The sequence below is a fragment of the Symphalangus syndactylus genome, chromosome 19, assembly GCF_028878055.3.
Source record: "Symphalangus syndactylus isolate Jambi chromosome 19, NHGRI_mSymSyn1-v2.1_pri, whole genome shotgun sequence".
In the NCBI taxonomy this organism is placed as follows: Eukaryota; Metazoa; Chordata; class Mammalia; order Primates; family Hylobatidae; genus Symphalangus; species Symphalangus syndactylus.
Window position 1 is genome coordinate 19,943,959 of NC_072434.2, and position 16,289 is coordinate 19,960,247.

At 52.4% G+C, this 16,289-nt stretch overlaps 2 protein-coding genes across 10 annotated transcripts in view; one reads left to right on the forward strand and one right to left on the reverse strand.

The window, feature by feature from the left end:
- The first annotated feature begins 445 nt into the window (after positions 1-445).
- MYOG (myogenin) lies at positions 446-7,981 on the forward strand. Its single transcript, XM_055233545.2, has 3 exons — positions 446-1,126; positions 1,900-1,981; positions 2,598-7,981. Exons 1-3 carry the CDS (start codon positions 581-583, stop codon positions 2,717-2,719), a joined length of 750 nt encoding a protein of 249 aa, XP_055089520.1. The 5' UTR covers positions 446-580; the 3' UTR covers positions 2,720-7,981.
- Positions 7,901-16,289, reverse strand: part of PPFIA4 (PTPRF interacting protein alpha 4) — a 53,079-nt gene continuing 44,690 nt past the window's right edge. For 6 of the 9 annotated variants that reach the window (XM_055233536.2, XM_055233535.2, XM_055233532.2 and 3 more), the window contains 3 exons: positions 14,908-14,976; positions 10,902-11,082; positions 7,901-10,302 (listed from right to left, as the gene is read on the reverse strand). In XM_055233536.2, the coding sequence (XP_055089511.1) occupies positions 10,253-10,302; positions 10,902-11,082; positions 14,908-14,976 (300 nt within the window). In that variant the 3' untranslated portion in view covers positions 7,901-10,252. Of the gene's footprint in view, positions 10,303-10,582; positions 10,692-10,901; positions 11,083-14,907; positions 14,977-16,289 lie in introns of all 9 variants that reach the window. The other 3 variants (XR_008649516.2, XR_008649515.2, XM_055233534.2) reach the window with 2 other exon arrangements.

The window sequence follows — 16,289 nt, forward strand, 5'->3', positions numbered from 1 at the left end:
CTGCTCTGAGTCTTGATCCTTCTTATCCCCAGATACTGAGTGCCCATGAATGCCCAGAATCTGAAGCAGTCCCATTCTTTCCGGAGGGAAGTCTTTAAAAGAGTCTCATCGACTGATGTAGTGTGGTTAAGGTGCTGTCAGGAAGCAAGGAGATGGATAAGTTGGCTCTTAGGGCCCCTTCCAGCCTAAGCCTACCCTTCCTTGTTCCCTCCTCCCCCTATACCCACCAGCTTCTTCGGGACTGCAAGGAGAGAGCAGGCAGGCCGCCCAGCTAGGAGTAATTGAAAGGAGCAGATGAGAGGGGAATGTGTCCTCCCCCAACGCCCCTGCCCCACAGAGGCTGCTGAGAAATGAAAACTAATCAAATTACACCCGACGGCCTCCCGACCCGTGCACAGGAGCCCGCCTGGGCCAGGGGCAGGCTGGCTGGGTGGGGTGGGGGCCATGGGGGAGAGAGAAGGGGAATCACATGTAATCCACTGTAAACGTCTTGATGTGCAGCAACAGCTTAGAGGGGGCTCAGGTTTCTGTGGCGTTGGCTATATTTATCTCTGGTTCCATGCCAGCGGGGAGGGTTTAAATGGCACCCAGCAGTTGGCGTGAGGGGCTGCAGGAGCTTGGGGGCTGGTGGCAGGAACAAGCCTTTTCCGACCCCATGGAGCTGTATGAGACATCCCCCTACTTCTACCAGGAACCCCGCTTCTATGATGGGGAAAACTACCTGCCTGTCCACCTCCAGGGCTTCGAACCACCAGGCTATGAGCGGACGGAGCTCACCCTGAGCCCCGAGGCCCCAGGGCCCCTCGAGGACAAGGGGCTGGGGACCCCCGAGCACTGTCCAGGCCAGTGCCTGCCGTGGGCGTGTAAGGTGTGTAAGAGGAAGTCGGTGTCCGTGGACCGGCGGCGGGCGGCCACACTGAGGGAGAAGCGCAGGCTCAAGAAGGTGAATGAGGCCTTCGAGGCCCTGAAGAGAAGCACCCTGCTCAACCCCAACCAGCGGCTGCCCAAGGTGGAGATCCTGCGCAGCGCCATCCAGTACATCGAGCGCCTCCAGGCCCTGCTCAGCTCCCTCAACCAGGAGGAGCGTGACCTCCGCTACCGGGGCGGGGGCGGGCCCCAGCCAGGGGTAAGTGGCCATCCCGTCCCCCTGCCCCAGGGGGAGGGGGCCAGAGGGAGGCACCTGGACAGCCTCAAGACCCCAAGAGGGGCTCAGAGAGTTGGAGCAGGTGCCAGACAGGTCGAGGGGCTGCAGGAGCCCTTCCCTGGTCAGAGCTGGGCTATCCAGCTGACCTACTGTGTCCTATGTTCTTTCCAGACAAGATAAAGGCAGTGGGGAGGAAGTGCAGAAGGGGTGGGGGTGGTGAACAGAGGACTGAAGAAAGGATCAGCAGCAAGGCCACAGTCAGCCCGGGTGAGGGTGAGGATTAATCCCAGCGCCTGAGTCAGAGCCTAAAAGGCCAGGCCAAGTTCACCAGAGAAGACTGCTTTGCCCCCTGCCTCACCCCCATCCTGGGTGTGGCTGAGCAGAGCGAAAACCCACTCAGTCTCATTGGAACTCCAGCAGGCCTGCACAGAGCGACCTTCACTGGGCCACAAAATCTGTCTCCATCACCCTTATCGCCACAGTCAGGAGAACCAGGGACCCCTTTAAGCTGGTGTCCTGTGAGAGCAGAACCACCACCCAGGATGGAAGCCAGAAAGGCCTGGAAGCAGGGCCTCTGGCGTGTGAGAGGAGCTAGTTACAAAGATTCTGGGGTTGGGGATGGCCTGGGCTGGAAAGCCACAGCCTGTGGCCCACCCTCCAACCCCACCACAGGTGCCTCTGCCCCCTGGGACTAGGCAGAGAGACACATAAAGAATGGCTGTGCCCCGACCTTGGGCCTTCACCCTGTCTTGCAGGTGCCCAGCGAATGTAGCTCTCACAGCGCCTCCTGCAGTCCAGAGTGGGGCAGTGCACTGGAATTCAGCGCCAACCCAGCGGGTAAGCGAGGCCTGACCCTGGTAACCTCAGCTCCAATCCCTCAGTCCCTCCCTGGGCCAGGTTCTCCCCTCTTACCTTATTCCTTGCTCTGGTCCTCTTCCCTTGGGTCTCTCCAGGGACCTGCTGACTCCAGGGCCCAAAGGGTGGGCTGGGAGGTTCTGTGTGCCCCTGCAGTCTTGACCAGCAAAGGAGTGATGGTGGCTCCTGCAGTTCCCCAGCTGATGCCTGGTGGTTGACCTTCTCCACAGAGAGGACAATGTCCCTGCCCCAGGGGTCCCTGCGAAGTGCTGAGTCAGTGCTGCAAAACTGGGCCGAGCAAAGGGCAGGTCCAGTCTCTGGGGCGCTCCATCCTGCTCCAACTTGAGTGGCTGCTTCCAAACCCTACCTCACTAGGGGATTTCAGAGAAGAGGCGCATACACACACACACACACACACACACACACACACTCACTCACAGAGCATGGGGAAAGGCAGGGACTAGGGAGTAGAACTCCAGGGCTTTGTCATTCATCTGTCCTGGAAAACCTCTGTCACCCCAAGGGTCCCATCCTCTATTCTGGGCCTCAAGAACCCCCACTCCTCACCCAGGTACCACCTTCCCACCTCCCCTTACAGATCATCTGCTCACGGCTGACCCTACAGATGCCCACAACCTGCACTCCCTCACCTCCATCGTGGACAGCATCACAGTGGAAGATGTGTCTGTGGCCTTCCCAGATGAAACCATGCCCAACTGAGATTGTCTTCCAAGCCGGGCATCCTTGTGAGCCCCCCAAGCTGGCCACAGATGCCACTACTTCTGTAGCAGGGGCCTCCTAAGCCAGGCTGCCCTGATGCTAGGAAGCCAGCTCTGGGGTGCCATAGGCCAGACTATCCCCTTCCTCATCCATGTAAGGTTAACCCACCCCCCAACAAGGGACTGGATGCCCTCATTCAGCTGCCTCCTAAGAGGAGAGGGCATCCCCTTTCCAGGGAGGTAAAGCAGGGGACCAGAGCGCCCCCTCGTGTATGCCCCAGCTCAGGGGGCAAACTCAGGAGCTTCCTTTTTATCATAACGTGGCCTCTAATTCCACCCCCCAAGTGAAATGGTTTGAGAGACACAGTGTCCTGACCTGGACAAGCTGTGCACATCTCCTGTTCTGGTCTCTTCCCGATGCCAGTGGCTGGGCTGGGCCTGCCCTGAATTGAGAGAGAAGAAGGGGAGAGGAATAGTCCTCTGTTCCGAAGTCCCTGGGGGGCCAAACTTTTGCAGTGAATATTGGGAACCTTCCAGTGGTTTTATGTTTTGTTTTGTTTCGTGTGTTGTTTGTAAAGCTGCCATCCGACCAAGGTCTCCTGTGCTGAAGTTGCCGGGGACAGGCAGGGAAAAGGGGTTGGGGCCTCTTGGGGGTGATTTCTTTTGTTAACTAAGCATCGTGTGGTTTTGCCATTGTTTTGTATTTTTTTTTTTTTTTTTTTTTTTGCTAACTTATTTGGATTTCCTTTTTTAAAAAATGAATAAAGACTGGTTGCCAGAAGAGTGTCAGTGATGATGCAGAGGGAGGGAAATGAGTGACAGCCCTGCCCCTTCCCACTGAGCAGTCCGGACACACCCTAGTGTGCAGGGCTCCACAGCGCTAAGGGCCTCATCTTGCCGGTGGTCACTAGGCACTGGGTACCCCTGCTCTTTTTACCATGACGACGGAAGTCGAACATGTCTGGACCTCAGTCTAGGTGGAGACCAGATTCCACAGACATCCTTGTGGGACACGGAGGACAACTGGCTATGACTATACTTCACAGCCACTGCTCACGGGCTGCTGTGCTCTGCGTCGTGTCCCACAGGTCCTCTGGTTTCAGTTAACTGAGCACCTCGTAAGCCCAGTGCTCAGCCCACAGCCAGAATGCAGAGCTAGAAGTTGTGGTTTCCCTTCCCTAGTCCCCACCTCTGCCCCGGTGTCACAATACCAGGAGCCCTGTAGAGAAGTGGGAGGTGAGGAAGGGGGATCAGACACTGTCATTTCCTTGTGGGCCAAATAGCATGGCCCCTCCCCATTCTCCTCCATTCCCTCCAGGCAGAAGGGGATTGTGGTTCCTGCTTGCAGCTCCCAGCATGAAGGAGATTCAGATTTAGCTCGGGGAGGGTAAAGGGGTCCACAAAGAACAATCGAAGAGAAGCTGAGGTTCTCTTCATTTGGGGTGCTATTTTTCAAATATTAGCTTCCTGAGGGTAGAAGGTGGGTGGGAAATTGAGAACAGAGATTTTTGGATAGACATTACATAAGGATTAACTGGGGAGTTAACAGGAGCTAGAATTCAAACTGAACATGGACATCTACTGAAAACTTTATTAATTCCAACTGCTTGGGGCTAAGTTCATCAGATTTATTGCAAATTATAAGTTTCAGAATCATTACCGAAGCAGGGATTCAGAGCATGGTACATTCCAGCCCTGCTTAATTCTTTGGGGCCCTTGACAATGGACTTAACCCAGTGTTGCCTGAAGCTCTAGCGACCACCCTGCACCCGCTCTGGGCTCAGCTGGGCCATCTCTCCCACACCCACCCTCCTGACCTTACTGCTGGAGAGGAGAGTTACCACTGTGCCCCCCAAGTTTCTTCAGAAACTCTGCCTAAGGAAAAGGATCAGAAGAAGCCTCTGGAGGCTCACAGAACTCAGGTGAGGGTGCAGAAGGGAGGGTCTCCCCCACTGCCTGCTTGTCCCAAACCAGTCAGGCAGGGCTTATTGGGAATTGCAAATTGGCCTACTCTGCTCCCATTGGTGAGATTTTCTTCTTTTCAAGTTGGTATCACTGAGTTTAGTCTTTCCCCCTTGGAGGGGCTGGAGAGGAAGACCAAGGTCATTTCCATGACTCTTAGCCCTGACTCACTGCCCTGGGGAATGAGGAGGGCAACCGGGCTGGCTGCAGTGCCTTGGCTCTGGAATCTACATTCACTCCCTTATTACCCTCTGAAAATACTCAGAACATATTCATGGAGGATCTTCTCCCTTCAAGTTCATTTCCTCTGCCTCTGGCACCTCCCACATTCCTAGGGTGGAAGCCACCCTGTCACCTGCAGCTGTGACCTGCCCATCCCTTGCCCTCCTTCTTACTGGGATAAGAAGGGCTGGCCAAGGAAGGCACTCAGCTCTACTGAAGGACAGGTTCTCGGGCTGCTGGATATATTTTTGAAGTCTACTCCTCTTTAGTTATCCTGACAATTGACAGTGAGGGTCACGTTCAGACTCTGGAAAGAATGAACAGTCCTCAGCAATGATACTGGGTGCAGTAGATCCCTACCGTGGTGGAGTGTAGTCACTGTCTCCTTACTTTTTCATGTCTTTAAGTCCTTAAGGGAAAAACAGTTTGCTAGAATTCCACAGGTGTGAATGGCAAACTCTGCTAAGCAGGAGGCCAGCCTCACTCGTTATTTTCACAGAATAAACAACTGTTATCGAAGCATGGCAAATACTTAATCTTCACAACAGAATTACAGAGAAGACTCCAATTAATGAACAATGAGTTGGAGTTCTTTAGGGGGATTAGCTCAAATTTGTTCTTTAGTTGGAAGCACCTACAATAAATCAAACTGGGTTAATCAAATGTTGCTTAATAATGGACTTTAGGGAATCTGCTACAATGAAAAGATAAATATTACTTAAAATTGGCATACCAATTGTTGGTGCGTAAATAGGAACTTCTTCGAGTGCTTAGATAATTGGTGTGAATTGAACGCTTAACAGTACTACTTGTGGCACTCCAATAAGCATTCCTAGGGATCTAACCTCTCAGAGTAATTTATTTGGTAGACTGGAAAACCTTCTTAAGTGCTGCAGGTGTAGACAGGGTGGATCAACTGGAGAGGGAGGCGGCAGAGGGATGGTGGAGGGTGAGAGGAAAAGATACCCCTCAGCTCAGGTATCTGTTTCCTGGGTAAAACGCCACCCCAACATGTTAGGTTCCTTGGGCTTCCCCGGGCTTCTGGGCCCCATGCTGGGGCAGAAAAGCCTCAGGGCGGGCCTGGAAGAGTTCAGGTTGAGCCGGGATTTTGGCTAAGGAAGCTCAACCCAGTCCTGAATGGAAACTCCAATCACAGCCCCTCCACGATTCTGGCTGTGCCTCATCCCTGTCCCCCTCTGCCACAGGTCCCCACTCTGATCCGGACTCCCTGCCCCTCACTGCTTGGAGCATTCCTAGAGGGAGTAAAGGAAAGGGTTCTAGGAAAGACACCTAGATTCTTCTTTCCTACAAGTGCAGATCGAACCATGATGTCCAGTTCTCACCTCAAGCCCAGCATGTCCAAAGTCAAACTCCCGTTCCCACATAAGTCAGCTCCATCTATATCCCCTGTCCCAGTGGAAAGCAGCACAAGGAAGTCATAGTTCTCCTGGATCCCTTCAGTGAAGATCTCATTCCCATAGCCAGCCAGTCACCAAGGTTCATCAGTTTTACCTTTGTTCCTGGAGAGGGTAGCAAGGGACCCCCAGAGGCCTGTAGGCACAGGGCCAGGACCTTCCCTCACCTCTGTTTTCCCTCCCTGGGCTGTGTCCAGGGTGCCTTGTCCCACTCCCTGTCACTTGTGCCCATGGACTCTGCTGTCCTTGCTCCATCCGTGCTTGGGGCACCATCAGCCTTAAAGAGGACATAGGATGCATGGTGCACTGTGCTACACGAAAGGGAGTTCACCACTCAGGGGTGCAGGGGAAACACGGCTCCCCAAAGATTCACAGCAGCCAAAGACCACATGAGTTGTACACACAAAGGAGTCAGGGAAAGGGAGCTGGGTAGCTGGGGAAGGCTTGTTGAGGGGCGGGGGCTTGAGTTTACTTAAAAGAGAAGCTAGCAACATTTGATAAGCATTCCTTTTCATCATGCTACTCCTAATGAAAAAAAAAAAAAAGATAAATACTCCTGGCACTGGGTCAGGAGTTTGAACATACATATCATAGTTACGGACAAGGCACCGGAGTCAGGAAGGCCTAGGTTTGAGACCCACATCTGTCTCTTACCAGCTGTATTATCTTAGTCTTAAAATGTCCTGTTCTATAAAATGCTGAGAATATATCAGAGTTGTGAGGATTCATGAGTTAATATATTTACTATGCTTAGAACAGTGCCTGGCAAACAATAGTACTCAGTAATTTTTAGCTTTTACTAATATCAATCTTTATACAACCCTCTGAGAGAAGGCTGGTGCATTTATTCATTCGAACATATACACTTAGGGATGGAGAGATCAACGAGACTGCCCTAAAGGAGGTAACTCAGCCCAGCGTCGGAGGCAATCACTGCCCAGCCTGTGCAGTGTACAGAGTGTCCGGAGAGCAGAGGTTGCTGGTTAACTAGTCCTGCTGGGGAGAGGCAGGTGATGCCTCCCCAGTGATGCTTGAAGTGGTCTTGACAGCTCAAAACTACAAAGGTAAGGACAGAAGCAGTCACGCTGCCTTCTGGTGACGGGGTTGGATGGACACCATGTTGCTGAGTTAGGTGGACTTGAAACTGGTGGGAGGAGAGGTGAAGGAGCCAAGTCATGAATGCCTTCTTAGGCCACACTGAGGAGGAACTGCCACTCTGATCTAGAGGTGCTGGGAGCTGCTGAAAGTGGGAACAGTGGAGTGATGTGACCAAGGGGCATTCAGGAGAAGGAACTCGAGGAGCAGCAGGAAAGGGTGACAGCCTGACCAGGTGAGCGAGATGAAAGAAGACATCAGGCTCCTCTCTCCTTATCTGGTCCTCTACCCACTGGGCACATGCAACCCAAACATTAATCTATCAATCCTGTGCTTACATAAGTAAACAGACTGTTATTGACTATAAGTTCTGAAAATTGTGACATTTCCTTCCTAGAGTACAGCAGCCTTTAAAACTGTGAAAGAAACTGGAAATCTCAGATGAGCTCAGAGTTAAAAAAAAAAAAAAAAAAAAAGACTGAAGGCCATTTGTACATTGTCTTAAAACCAGGTTGTTTATTGGTACGTACACACCCACACTCACACCCACCCACACACACCCATACACCCATTCCTGATGCACTGAGCAAATACAGTACTGAGAAGGGACCTGATGAGATACAGGAGGCTGGTGTGGAGGGCTCGGGTCGCTGGTGACTCACCAAAGAAAAAAATATATTGACTATGAGGCAAGGGATACACCAAGACAACAGCCTTCCGTCACTGTTTGCGCAGATTTCTCTTCTTAACACCTCCCTGCAATACTTCTCAAGGTGCTCTGAATGGACCCAGCTATCCTGGCACAGCTGCTGCCTTATGACATGGCCAACAGTGGCAGGAGTTGTAGAGGGGAGAGGCTGGGACTGAGTCTCCCTTACAGCCAGCCCATCAAGAGCACCCTGAAGGAGTCAGATGGCTGTGCATTGCCCAACTCCACCAATCTTAGGAATCTCCATCATCTTAATATCCATTACCCAGGGATGGGAGCTCTTTGTCTCCATCCAACTCATTTTCTGCTCAATATTCCCTCCATCTCCACTCCCAGCAACCTGATGGCAGGGAGGCCAGGGAACACTAAGGGAGAGCAAGGGCAGGTGGCTGCCTTGCCCAAGCCTAGGGGAGAGCCCACCCCACCACACCAGTGATGGGCCTCTCCTCTACTGAAAAGGAGGAGCAGGCTCTAAGCCCTGGCACTGCCCAGGTGCCATTGCTCCTTCTGGACTGGGTGCCGGGCTGGCCCATTATCTCACCTGCAAGCCTAGCCCCTGCTCAGAACTCAAGGTGATCAGGTTGCAAAGCAGCTGCTCCAGCCACCTGTAGGATGGCACTGCACTGGCCCCTATCCAAGAAACACATGCCAGATGCTTTTCCTTTCCTCTCACTTTGATGAAGCCCTAGGTTCCATCATCCCACCCTGAACATAAGTCTTGAACATTTTCAGGCACCTTGGTAGGAGGAGGGAGTAGGTGAGGAGGGGTATTTTTTGGGAATAATATTCCTACCAAATCAGGACCTGTATCCCTCAGCTCGGGTTCCCATCATGCTGCTGGGGAAAGCAATGAAAATGGTGCAAGCTGGGTGGATCTTAGGAATTCCGGGAGGAGGCAGTCCCTGCTCACCAAAACAGCCCTGGATGAGGGTTAGGTGATTTGGGGACAAGCAGGAGAGTGGCTGCCTTCACCAACATTGGATTTCCTGGACCTGGGACATGAATCACTGTAGGAGAAGCTATTTTCTTCCTGGGAGGTCAGAGAAAGCAGGCCTTAGTCTGCCTTTTCCCCAAACATGACTTTAGGGTCAATGTATATTCAATCCACCCATCAGGTTCATTTTTATAGGGCTGGGATTACTAAAGAAGTGATGCAGAGGAGGAGAGAAGGGGAAGGGATGCTGGAGCAGAGCTAGCAATGCATGGTTAGATCTGTTCTGCCCCAGAGTCAAGATCCACACAACCTCCCTTCCCCACAGCCCAGCAGGAGCTCCACCCAATGGTTGGGGCAGGGGACATTCCCACTGCCCTTTGGGCTTAAGGCTACCAGAGGCCATTGGCTCTCCCTCTGGCTGGTCTGCCTATACCTCTTATTGGGCAGGAGCTTAGAGTTTCCCCATCCTCACCCTTGGCCCAGAGCTCAGGGATCCATTTCTCTCTGGTTCTTCCCAAACCCACATTTGGGATTCAGCTTATGCTAGGGCCTGGAATCTCTACCTCAGTCTTCCTCCTCCCAGCCTCGACATCCTGCAGGAGAATGGGGCCTTCAGTAGCCCTTCCCAGCCCCTCCCTGTCCCCAAGAGAATGGGGGCAGGAACCACAGTCATGGTGATGGGTCGGGAGAGTGGTGATGCTGGCGATGCCAAAACCAGCTGTCAGACCATTTGGCACAGCCAGATGTGGACAGACACCCTAAGGTTGAATAGCCCAAGCAGGGCTGCATCTGAAATGACCCTTTCTTGGAAGGATCATCCCAGCCTGTGGCCCAGGATCCTGGTCCTGGTGGAGGTTGCAGTGCAGACCAGGCTGGGTCCAGAAGAGGAAAGGTGGCTTCACATTCACCCTGGGCTGCCCTTCTCTCCTTCCCCCAGAATCCCAAGCGTGGACAACCTAGGTGCCTCCACGATACCAGGAGACCCCAGCCACACCCACCAGACTTACAACGGACACACGGTGGGACTCGGGGTAGTGGGGTGCCGAGGGGGTGGACAAATATATTCTGAGATCCAGGGCAACCGGAAAGTCACGGACGAGACTAGAAGCCGCGGAAGGAAGGGGAACGAGCAGGAGGGGTCAGGGCCAGAGGAGCCTGTGAAACCCAGAAGGAAGAAGCCAGCCCTGGGGGCCGTGGCTAGTCCCGGAAGGCGGAGAGCATGTGTCCGTAGAGATAGTGGGAGTGAGCTGAGGGAGAGAGAGAGACAGGCATCGCACTGTGAGGCAGGTTGCAGGGCATCTGCGAGACAGGTTGTAGGACGTGTGCGACAGCGGCAACGCAGCGTGCTCCAAGCGCAAAGCGCCCCGGGCCAGACGAAGCAGGAAGGGGCAAGCCGGGCAGTGCTGGTAAGCAGGGCTGGAGCCAGGCAGTGCTGGAGCGGCAGGGCCAGGCCGGCAGTCAAGGGCAGGTGCATGGGGCCGAGGGCCAGCAGCAAGGTGCCCGCGTCCCCGGGCCTGGCCCACTTACCCCGAGCCACGGGCACACCCCCGTCAGACCCGGGGCGGGAGGATGGGGGGTCAGCAGGAGTAGGTCCGAACTGTGGAGGTCTCCAGTCTCTGCGACCCCGCCGTCCCGGCTGGGAGAAGTCGGCAGCCGCGGGAGAACACACAGAGCGGCGGGTTAGTGCGCGCACACGCTCCCCGCAGAGCGTTAGTGCAGCTGCAGCCCAGGAGCGCGGGGCACCAGCCTCGGCCTCGCCCCTCTCCACCCGGCCCGGCCCTGGGGTGCCAGGAAGGAGCCCGCGCTCGGCTGGGCCTCTGCCATGCCCAGCCCGCCTGTTACTCACCTTCAGGCATGATCTTCTTTGGCGGGGCCGGCGGGGGCTGCAGGGGCCCCAGGGTGGACACACGGAAGCCCGCCGGGAGGGTCTCCGCTGAAGCGCTGAGCATGCCGCCGCCACCGTGGTGCTCCCGCGGCCGGAAGCGCTTCCTCCAGGAGGGCGCGCGGCGGAACACCTTGTTATCCCCCTGCACCGTGGGGGACACCAGAGGCCCGAGGGCCCTGTTGGAATTGCCATCCTCACGCCCTGCCTGGAGGGGGCCAGTCGCCGCTGATTCTAGGGGCACCACTCCCACTCCTTTGGAAAGAGGGAGCGAGGTCACTTCCCCTTTCTAGCCTTGAGTTTTTCCATCTGTACAGTGAATCGGGAAACCCTGAGACTCTGAAATTCCCTGTCTCTGGGTGGCGGATGGAGGGAGTGTGTGTGTGGGGAGGAGAATCTTGTTGGGTCTGCCATCCTGAAGTTGAACTGTTTCCCAGCCCACCGCAATCTTCTCAAAGTAGGCTTGGCATGACCATTCACCTTTCAAGGCACTCCTCAGCCTCAGCCCATGGGAGGTGACAGCCAGTCCCTATATACACTGTCCTGTCCTTCTGGGGCCTCCGAATGGCTGTAGCCCGGTATGCCGGAAGAGTACTATGTCGGGCGGGAGTCAGACACCTGGCTTCTAATCCTGGCTCTGCCATTTTACTGGCTATGTGACCCTGTACCAGGTGAGTGACCCCTCTGAGCCTCAGATTCCTCATCGGTAAAATGAGAATAATAACATCTGCCCTACCTGTTTCTCAGGCTGCCTATCACTAATGGGATCAGATGAGATCACCCTGTAACAGGGATGGGTCAAGCAGACCACCAAGCAGACGCAGGCTCCTCCAAAGGACATGGCAGGCAGCCCCCTGCCATCTGCCCCCCTCACCCATGCCAACCATGTCTCCAAAATAACCATCTCTGCCACAGGGCACCCAGGGCCACAACCCTACAGGATCCCCCTCAGCACAGGCCTCCCCATCCCACACTTCAGAGCCTCCATCCACCCTGCTTGGAAGCCATGCCCAATCTCCCTCCACCCCACGTTCTCAGATCTGATGCAGGCAGAGTGGGACTAGCAGGAACAATGGACATTCACCCACCTGTTCTTGCCTCAACAGCCCCTCCCAGCCCTGCCCCACTAGGGTTTGTTGTGTGTGCCCTGAGTAGGTCAAATGCTCTGATAAATTCTCAGCACCATGTACCTCTGTGTCACAGCACGCATCCTAGTAGCATTTTTATATGTATTTATGAGATTATTTCATTAATACAGTCACGCACCACATAATGTTTCAGTCAGTGATGGATGGCATATACAGTGGTGGTCTCATAAGATTATAATACTTTTACTGTCCTTTTTCTATGTTTAGATATACAAATACTTACAAATGCCAACAGTATTCAATACAGTAACAAGCTGTATAGGTTTGTAGCCTAGAAGCAACAGGCTATACCATATAGCCTAGGTGTGCAATAGGCTATACCACCTAGGTTTGTGTAAATACATTCTGTGATGTTCACACAGTGATCAAATTGCCTAATGGTGCTTTTCTCAGAACTTATCCCCGTGGCTAAGCATCATTAAGCCATGTATGACTGTATCTCTTTCCTCCTTTTCCCACCTCCTTCCTTTCTCCCTACCTCCATGCCTTTTACTTTCTCTCACTATTTCTCTCTCTCAAATTCTATGCTCCATGGGGCAGAAACCATAATCTTTTTTGTCCCAACCAATGTATCCCCAACCTCTGAGCAGTGCCTGGGATCACATTAGGCACTCAATAAATATTCATTAAACGAATAGGTGGCAGCTGGCTCTTTATGCAGGAGTCCCATTCCTGAGTTTGTTAGGAACTTGCCTTGTCACTGCTGTCCTCTCCATAATCCTGCTCTCACCCTAGCCCAGAGCCTCTTTTCTCTCTCCCGCCTTCCCCTTGTCTCCATTTCCACCTTCAGCCAAACCTAAGGACCTGTTTCTGCATTCCTCCCCCATCCTCTAACAGTCAGATGTTATTCCTTCCCGCTCCCCTCCTCATTTCCCTTGAGTCCTCATCTCCATGTGCAGGGAGAACTGGATACCGCCCTTAAGAGCCTTGAAGCTTGAGAAGGGACACTAAGAACCAAAATCGGCAGAGGGTGTGGTTGCAAGAGACAGCTCAAGGTTGCTGATGATGTGCTAGACAGCTGGACAAGAAGCAGTCTCCTTGGACTCCAGACCCTCCCCTCACCCCCAAATCTTACCTTATTCCTAGGACCTGGCTTTTACTCTGCGCTTCCCACAAAAACCCTCCTCTCTAGCCCACACCTAGTTGCATCCAAAAACTCCACTGCACAGCTCTATGTGCACCCCAATGTCTAATCAATAACTCCACCCCAATGTCTGGGGCCTGATAAAGCAGATAGCTCCAGAAGCTTCCCAGAGGAAGTGGAACAAGGGGGAAGAAAGAGCTCAGAAATCAGATTTGCATCTGCTCCGGTCCTGCTCTGCCACAGCAGGTACATTCCCTCTTTGAGCTTCAATTTCCTCATCTGTAAGATGGGCATCATAACCTATCTCATGTGGTGATCATTACCATAAAGTGAGACATCGTCATCACTAACCACCATGCCTGGCACAATGCCTGGCACAGGGCAGGCATTCAAAGAATATTTTTGTAAGGATTGAAGGACTACATAGCTTCTAAATTAGACAGCACCACACTAATAGATATATGGGAGTCATTTCTCCAGACAGCAACAAAGAAAGCAGAGATCCTAAGTGCATGCGGAATTAGTGGGAGGGTCAATATCACAGGGGCATTGGGAAAACAGATCTCTCAGAGTTGGGACAGCTCTGGGTCAGGGGAGGGGAGAGCTACCAGTTTAGCCCCTTTAAAGTATCTAAATGACCAAAAAAAATACATATATAAGTCTGTTCTTTTCTCCCAAACTTCAAGGTACCTCTGTGAAGAAAACAATTCCACAAATTCTGTGTATTCCTGAGAGTGCCCTGTGTCCCCCTGAGGGAGAGCAATCCTTCTACAAAGGTGGATTTTCGCCCTGTTGAACCCTACTAAGAAACAGTGATCTGACTGAAGACGGAGCAGCGAAAAACACACACACTCTGGGCTTTCTTTTAACTTGTTTGGAGTCAAATCAACACTAGGGCAGACCTGACAGGCAAGGGCAGTGATAGGAAAGTGAGGAGGGAGGAAGAGGAGGCGGGGACTAAGGAGGGGCTGTGACCTCAGCAAACCAGTGCAAAACAAAACAAAACAGTAGGATGCTTAGGTTGGCATCTCAAAGGGGACCATACGGCTCAGAATGCCAGGGTCTTCCCTCAACTCAAGGGGAAGGCCTGATGAAATCAAGTGCAAGGGACTGTTCCTTCAGTGACCAGGTGGGCGGAGAGAGGAAAACTTTAACTTGGTGTGAAGGTAGACCCAAGGGTGAAACTAGAGAAAGCTGGGATGGTAAAAGCCCGAGCGTGTGTTTAGCTGTGCAGACTGCACTGGTGAGCAAGAGAGCAAACCTGTCATTTAACAACCTCAGCAGGGTATCGCCTCCACACACTCACACTCCTGGAGGACAGGCTGGAATCTTACTGAGCAGACTGGAGGTGTGCTGAGCTCAGCACTGAAGATATATGGTCTGAGAGATCAAGAAAAAGGTGTGATCCCAAAGATATGGCCTTGGGGAAAATCTTTGATCCTATGTGGATAGGAAGGTGGGACACAGAATTGGAAGATGCTGGAAGTACAACACATGGGCCTTCAGCTTTTGCACAGGAGTTTCACAGAGACTTCTCGACAGCCTATTACTACCCAAGACAAGTTCTTCTAGGGCTGGTCCACCTCCTCAACCCCCTGACATCATCCCCATCCCCTCTGGCTCTCCTCCCTTAGACTAGCCTTCCAACAATTAGCCCAGGGAAGGCAGAACTCAGGAACTTCAATCCAACTAAGATGACCAAATCCCCAAGGCTCCTAATTCATGGCCAGGTACTCACGTCATCCAGCTTCCGGTCTGTGCCCAAGGCCAACAGGTTATTGAACTCTCTTTCCATCACTTGGCGTGCCTGGAGTCCACAGAGCAGGAGAGGGAAAGGTGGGAAGGGCTATAGTTAACTACCTTTATGCCATCTTTCACCATTTTCCTAGGGTCCAAGGGCAGAGATGCAAGGCTTCAGTGCATTTAGCCCATTAGAGGCCTTTACACACCTTTCTGAAGCTGTTCCTTCAAGCAAACTCATAAGTAAAGCTGTAAGCCTGGGATCCTTTCATATACAGCAAATTAGAACAACATAATTTTTTTTAAAAGTAGCAGCCGGGCGCGGTGGCTCACGCCTGTAATCTCAGCACTTTGGGAGGCCGAGGCGGGTAGATCACAAGGTCAGAAGGTCGAGACCATCCTGACTAACATGGTGAAACTAAAAATACAAAAATTTAGCCAGGCATGGTGGCGGGCGCCTGTAGTCCCAGCTACTCGGGAGGCTGAGGCAGGAAAATTGCTTGAGCCCGGGAGATGGAGCTTGCAGTGAGCCCAAATGGCGCCACTGCGCTCCAGCCTGGGGGACAGAGCAAGACTCCGTCTCAAAAAAAAAAAAAAAAAGTAGCAGCCTTGGCAACATAGTGAGACCCTGTCTCAAAAAAATTTTTTTAATTAACTGGGCATGGTTGTGAATACCTACAGTCCCAGCTACCGGTTGGGCAAGAGGATAGCTTGAGCCCAGGAGTCTGAGGCTACAGTGAGCTATGATCACACCCGCACTCCAGATTGGGCGATAGAACAAGACTCTGTCTCTAAGAAAAAAAAAAAAAAGTAGGATCATAGAACACACAGATAAAGAGACGTCACCTACTTGGAAAAAAAAAATTGTCTGAAAGGGGAAAATCGTGCCTGTCTTTCTCTTTCTGGAGGGGTAAGTAAGCATGTAAACCATGGATAACCAGAACGTGACTGATTTGGATTAAATAAATATATCTGATAAGTTTTCACATCAAAAACTTAAAATTAGGAAGCCTGCTCAGCTATGGATATTGGTTGTCCCTGGGCTGTGTGCATACAGACTCTCTCTAGGCCTCCCAGGAGATTAACTCATTCAGAGTTTTCAGAAATGCCAGAAACAGAAAAATTTTCAAAACTGCTCCCAGATATTTTTAACCTTTTTTTTTTTTGTTTTTTTTTTTGAGTGAGACAGGGTCTCATTCTGTTGCCCAGGCTGGCGTGCAGTGGCACAATCATGGCTCACTGCAGCCTTAAACTCCTGGGCTCAAGCAAAACTCCCGCCTCAGCCTCCCCAGTAATTAGGACTACAGTCACGCATTACCAAACCCAGTTAATTTTTTAAACTTTTTGTAGAGACTGGGTCTCACTATGTTGCCCAGGCTG